Below are 7,227 nucleotides of genomic sequence, written 5' to 3' on the forward strand. Positions count from 1 at the left end.
TTTTCAAAATTTCTAGATTGGGACCTCACAGAGCTCAGCCCATTGTCAATATCAGCCCCTGGGTTTCTTACTACTGCTCTGTAATAGCTTCTACTTTGAGATGACGCTTGTCTTTTTTGTAGAACAGAGGTGCTCCTGCGTGCATTGTACCGCTCCTCAGGGTAGCGAGAGCGTTCCCTAGCCTGACTGGCTCTCCTGTACTCTTCCTTCTCCTTCCATGTCTTAGGTTGCAGTTTATACTGCCGTCGGCCCTGCAGTTCTTGATCATAGTGGGACCGTCGCTCACGATATTCTGCTCCATTCGAGGCCGAGAAATGGTAGATTGTATTATCTCGTGGTGACTGCTCCCTAGCTTCGCGACCTTCTCTGACTGAGGTTTGGGAGGCTTGCTTACTACGATCCGCCTCCTGAGACGCTCTGAGTAAACGTTTCTTTGCCTTTTCTTCCAAACAATCATGAATATCATGATCCAGCCTCAAGCAAGTTGTACAATGCCTCTCCAGTCTCTCATAGACTAAGCTTGCCGTCACTTCCTCTCCATTGGGATACTCTATTACTGTGGAGGTGATTAGTGGAAGGAGACCGTTGACATGGGCCCGCATGCGCATGGTCAGTGGAGTGATTTCAGCTTTCTCAAAGATCCCTATATCATTTCCAATACTCGTCGCTATTCCTTCAGACCAGAGGTGTATGGGGATTCCTTGGATTTTTATCCAGAAGGGGATTAAGGACGGAAATGCTTTCGACAGCGTTGACTCCCATCTTTAGACTATAACCATCCATCTAGAAAAAATGTATGGTCTTTTCTCCAACACTTGGAGTAGATCTTCCTCCCTTTCAAATTGGATTTGAAAGAGACCATTACCCAGGTCTGCCCCCACAGGTTTCACATCAGACTTCCAGAGGTCTGAGAAGAAAGAAAGGAGGGGCCAGATCTTCTGAACCGAGCGATTAGTGACTCTCCCTATTAGCGTTAGGGAGCACTTGTTGATAAGCTCAGTGTTCTCCGGGAGTTCAGCTCGAACCCGAGCCGTACGAGGCGCCTGATAGTCCTCTGTACAGATTTGTTTCCCTTTATCAGCTACAGATATCCTTCTCTGCATTCTCGCTGCTGAGTTCGGAAATAATTTATTGGTTAAGATTTCAATAAGCGGGGTGATTGCTTCTTAGATCCAGCCGTGAACTTCAAACAATGTCTCAACCTACTGATACTAAAATCGCAAGCATCAAAAAGGACAGGAACCCCTGTATCATAAGCTTCGGTTACAACTGGTTTTGTCTTCAATGGGCGGTAGGAGACAGACAATCTGCATAAAGACTAGCTCCGGTAACCAGGCTGGCGAGGACGAACGGCGGCGGTCCCTCCGACCCTCCGCTAGTCACGCTTATAAAGATTAGAATATGACTCAGTTGAATAAAGGCCGCAAAATAAGAAGTTTTATTAACAACAATTAATTTAACAATTGTGTTGAAAAAATGTAAGGTGTAACGGAAGTAAAACTCCATTATCAATTGATATGAAGTGGACTATATAAACGACTCGTTTTGACAATTATACTACCTACTTTGAACAAAACTATACGTACTTCTTCTTTTAAACATTTTATTATTGCTATTTGAAATACACAACTATCCCTGGATTCACATTCAATATATTTCAAATCCGGTTGCTCTAACATTATATTCCAAATCCTTTATGTTTTAGTTTATAACACTAGTTTAGTATAGAGGGAAAATTGCTACACGACAAACTCTGTATAATTTCTTTTTGATAAATAGTTTATTTTTTTGAAATAAATAACATACAAAAGGAATGACCAGTTTGTCATGTACTCCCTCCGAAAACCGTTTTCGAAAGTAAGATTTTTAAAATTATTTTTTTGTTGCACAAAAATAGATTTTCTATATTGTTAAGGTATTTTTATACTTTTGAGAAACATTAATTGAAAATATTTGAATTGATTAAATTTTATTGGTGGAAAGTTATTGGAATGTGTATAATAAAGTTACAAATAGATTAAATTTTATTGGTGGAAACTTATTGGAATGTGTATAATAAAATTATTAAATTATAAAAATTTATCAAATTCTTAATTAGCATGAATACTCTAGAAAATCTTATTTTTGGGAACGGAAGGAGTATATTTTTAGATTTGTGCACTAGCTGTCCGACTTGTCGTGTTGATATAATTTGTATATTCTTACCTGAACAGCAACCCATCCACAAAAAGATGACCGGAGCAATATATTGCTCCTTTTTTTTGTTGAGGATATAGGATATTACGATGGCTTATAGTATCGTAAAGAGTTGGTATGCATTACGTAAAACATGTACTGTATTTGTGAAGCTTCTTGTTGCAAGCTTCTAATACTAACTATTAATCTCAGTTTACTTCATATGTTTTATTATATGAATTCACCCACGTTTCCTAATGAAACCGGCAAGGCGGAATGTTAAATGTGAAAGCAAATATGAAAGGTTATATATAATATGAATGAAAACCAACCTAATAGGGAACATAGAGTAATATTTAGGATTACAATTAAGAAGCTTCAAACTTATATTATAAGCAATGCGTGGTATCCTCCAAAGTGGAGAACACAAGTTCCTTTTTAATTATTTTTCTTTTTCGTTCATCTTTTCTCTTAATGCTTCACAAAGGAAACATGATGTTTGTTTAAAGACATACATTTTTGTCGTTAAACACAGCTTTGTCACATAAAACTGCTTTACTTCTTTCGCTTTTTGTTATCATACATAATTTTGCCCCAACTTAAAAAGGGGCTTGTTATGTACGATGGCTATCAACAACAATAAAATTATAAACAATAATCATGAAAGTGTGAAAACGTCAATAAGATGTGTGAATTGTTTTCTCTACTGGGCTTACTATATAATAATCCATCAAAATCGTAATAAGCAATTTACTAATCTAAATAATTAATAATCCAGCAAATCATTTCCATATAAAGTACATAAGCCCATGTAGTTCAAGTTTATATACCAACACACATGAAGATAACAAGACTCGACAATTTCCATATAGGACTTAACATGTTAGGGAGCATCATTTAATGAATAGTTATACATATTGTATCTCTAAGAGAAACCAGGAACATCAAGATTGTTTGTTAGATTTTGACTGGTATAAGATAATATTAAATTGGACGTATCATCCGGTCAAATTAGTCAAAGAGCTCTTGAGTTAGTCAAACAACCCACTCGTGCGTTTTGGAGTCTCGTGTCTTTGTTGACAAGTCAACAAGGGAAGCTTTGCCCAAAGCTCATCATATAATAAATTAGTGTATTTTAACATTATTTTAACTGTCGTAAGTGAGTGATTTATCTTACTAAACCACTTTCTCTTGCATGATGATTAAAATATAGTTACGAACATGGTTGAATATGAGATCTTCTACCATTTTCTTGGTCCTAATTACGTGGTCGTTTATATATGTTTAATGCGAAGGCAAATATGTAATATATAAAATGTTCGAGTTGCATAAGTAGTTATGAAGCCAACAAGTTATTAGTCAAAGAAGAGTTTATAGTTTATACATCAGAAGAAAAAGATTTCATACGAATAAGGATGATACAACATCTGTAAATGGAAGTCGAAACCAAATTTGCATAAGCTAAGTGGAAAATTAAGACCAAAAGCTGTGTGTACATGTGTTCATCAACTGTTATTGGAATAAACCAAAACCAAACTATTTTAGTGTAGTGCTTTTTTAATGTATTTTCAAAATTCACGTAGAACCTTCTTCGTTGATGTGGAATTTAGGTGATGGATTGGATTTCAACAGTAATATGAAATTCGAAAAACAATAGAACAACAAGTCAAAGATGAACTCATGCCTATAATAAAGTAACAAACAAATTTACCATTTTAGTTCTATTAAAGTTGGTAAGATATATGTTGAAGTCAAACACCAACTCTCTTATTGCTGTTCCAAAATAAACAACACTCTCAAATTAAAACTTCTCTACATTTAGGCATGTTCATAAATGGGTACTTGTTTCTTCAAAATTTATAGAATCTATTTTTTCTAAAATCTTGATAATTGTTTTGATCTTTTTTCATAATAACTATGAACAGTCAAGGCTTTAGTGAATTTTGTGTTGGGTTGGGCCAAAGTAAGGATTTAGTAGTGATTTACTAAATGTTCTGTTAAACGCCGTCATATTAAGGATTGATTATTCATTAGTGAATCCCACCCTCGCATCAGCTCCATTGTCTCTACTATAATATGTACTCTCTTGCTTGCAGCTACGTTGTCTCTCTGGCTAACACCTGACCAATTCATCCCAAAGTCAAGATTCAACATATATAGAATAATTTAAAACTTCGAAATGAAAATCACAATGCATCCCAAAATTTTGGTTAGTGAATGGATCCAGCAAATCATACACATGAAGCTTCTTCAGAGATTGGTTGGCAGGAGTTTCTTTATTCTTATTCTATTTTATCTATCCTCATTTTCTTGTTGTATCATGGACTATGGAGAGTTAGTTTGTAATGATGTATTAAGAAATTTATTATTTGTCAACCCGTCATGTAAAAAACTAAAAACCAACTACTGCCTTCCCAAAAATTCTGGACTACAAACTAGAAATGGGGAGTGCGATTGCAGATACTCATACACTACATAATTTGGAGATATTATTAATTAAAATATTTGATTAGTCACTTAAAGAAACGTTGGTTGGCGAATGCTGTATATCATAGAAAGAAGTCATTTCATGATTTATGTGACATTTTAATACATGTTTTGTCATCTTATTCATAGTAAAACAATTTCAACTATCCCAACATTTTCCAGTAACAACAAATAGGAAGAGATCGAGAGTCTAAACAGTTCAAGACAATTTAATCATCTCGGTTGTCTTTCTTCACATAGTTCTTGGAACGGAAGTTGAAGAAGAGAGCCAAGAGCGAAGCATTAAATGCAGCTGTAAAATAACTTCCCCAAATCCCGGAGCAACCCGACCCGAAATAATGCTGTGACAACATCAAAGCTAATATTCCGAAGCCGAAAACAAACTGTACAAGCTGAAAATCCGTCACCAGCCTCTTCCACCTTGGCCTACATCCTACGGCACACAGGAAGTAGTAACCGTACATAATAACATGAACCGTCGAATTCGTCACGACTCCGACGGGAAACATGGACTGGCGGGTTCGAAGCCAGACGAAGCACAGGTTCAATACAGTCACATGATGGTACACGTGAAGGAACGAGAGTCGCCTGAATGATTTGCCAAGTATGATGAGGAGTGTGTCTCCAAACTCAAGGATCTTCGAGAGGTAGAAAACTTGAGCCCAGAAAAAGAGTGGCCCGCTGGGCTTCATGTCCACAGGAAAACAAATCGCGTTGAAGAAACGTGTCGTAGGGTCTGAGGTTATGGAGAGAGTGCAACCGACAGCCATGATTGGTTTGAGAATGCGGGGACCGAGTGAGGGGAGTGAAACCATGGCATGTCGGAGGAGGAATGTGGCGAAGAGGTAAGCGGAGACTACAACGGAGACGAAGAAGACGGCGGAGCCAAAGGTTTCACCTTCGGTCCACGTAAAGTTGGAAATCTTGGGGTGGTTCACGAGCCAGTAGGTTAGGGTGGAGTGAACCACCGATGCCATTCTCTCACGAAGTTTGTAAGGATTGAAGTTTGAGAATATGGTAAATAGAGAGAGGCCGCACATCTATCCATCTGTATAATTAAAACTCAAGTACAGTTTGAAAACATGGATATGAGAAATATAGAAAAAAAATATAATATTGTTTGGAAATATGGATATCAGTAAATTAAGAAAAAAATCTATTTTATTAAAGTAGAATTATCTTTGAAAATGTATGCAAACATGGATACAATATAAAAAACAATATAATATTGTTTATAAATAAATATACAGTCTATTAAGAAAAACAATTAATGGGTTTATGTTATTAAAAAAAATTAGAAATCCATTATATTATGAAAAACTATATATCTAGAACAACTTTAAAATATACGAAAATTGCCTAATAAGTAACCTACAAACAGATTTTGTCTAAAATAATCATAAAACAAAATTTAAACTTTATACACATATTTCAAAACATTTATATTATTAAAACAAAAGTAATTTTTCTTTGGTTGGAAACATGTATAATAGTATAAATGATAATTATTTGGAAACATAAATAGCATATAAAAAAGAAGTATAGTGTCATTTCAATAACTTTTATTAATATAATTACATTAATTGTCTTTTCATATTTCACTCAGTTTACCAATTTCATTAATTTTTTTACTTTAACAATACATCACATCATTAATTATATAATAATAATAATAATAGTACATATTTTTATTTATTAGTTAATCAACATTAACTTTGTGCTAATTATAAAATAAAAAAATGTAAAATATTGGGTTTTGCATATGGTTAAACGTTTGGTTTAGTTTGTTTTACTAATTTTATTTTTATTTTAGTTTCAATCGGTGGAAAATCACGTAGCCAAAAACATAATTCAAAGACATGTTTTTGTGAATAAAATAATAACTTAAATCAAAATAATAAAAATATATTACATTTATTGTCACTTAATTTTTATCTCTATATGATTATTTTACTAAATAAAAAATTCTCTGTATTTCACTTAATTTACCTAAACACATAGAAATAGTCTTTTTTTATTAGTTTATAAAATCCGTTAGGTATGAATATTGACTATCCATTTAGGTATATATCATTCTTTTCCGGTTTCATTTTTTTAATTAGGCTCCGCTTGAATATTATAAATCTATGTGTGGGTTTTGAGTTGAGTCCTTCCGAGTCTCGATGAGTTCGTTTCTGATGTATAGGAAACTAAAAATATCTAAATAACAAATTTATCTGAAACTGGTTCGGATATTTGTATCAAAAATGACCATATTACATGATTCGGTCTAGGTCTTTTGAATACAACTAGTTATATTACGACTAATCTAAAATATATAACACTAATTATGGAAAACAAATATCAATGTGTAAAAATGTAGGAACCAATACTCGTGCGGGTCAATCTCTAGTGTATATTTTAAAATAAAATTTTGTTAACTTTTAGATTTTATTACTTAGTTACAATTTAATTTTAGTTTTTGATTTAATTATATGTAAAAATTAAAATAAAATATATATTTTTATTTAAAATTATATTTTATAATATATATGTATGTATTTAATATTATAATCTTTAAAAGAT

The 7,227-nt window shown here is 33.5% G+C and overlaps 1 protein-coding gene across 1 annotated transcript; it reads right to left on the reverse strand.

Annotated features, from left to right (window-relative positions):
- Positions 1-4,692: 4,692 nt before the first annotated feature.
- LOC106301428 (elongation of fatty acids protein 3-like) lies at positions 4,693-5,639 on the reverse strand. The gene has a single exon (XM_013737823.1). The coding sequence runs from the start codon at positions 5,637-5,639 to the stop codon at positions 4,872-4,874; it is 768 nt and encodes a 255-aa protein (XP_013593277.1). The 3' UTR covers positions 4,693-4,871.
- Between the last annotated feature and the right edge of the window lie 1,588 nt (positions 5,640-7,227).

This window comes from Brassica oleracea, chromosome C1, assembly GCF_000695525.1.
Source record: "Brassica oleracea var. oleracea cultivar TO1000 chromosome C1, BOL, whole genome shotgun sequence".
Taxonomy (NCBI): Eukaryota; Viridiplantae; Streptophyta; class Magnoliopsida; order Brassicales; family Brassicaceae; genus Brassica; species Brassica oleracea.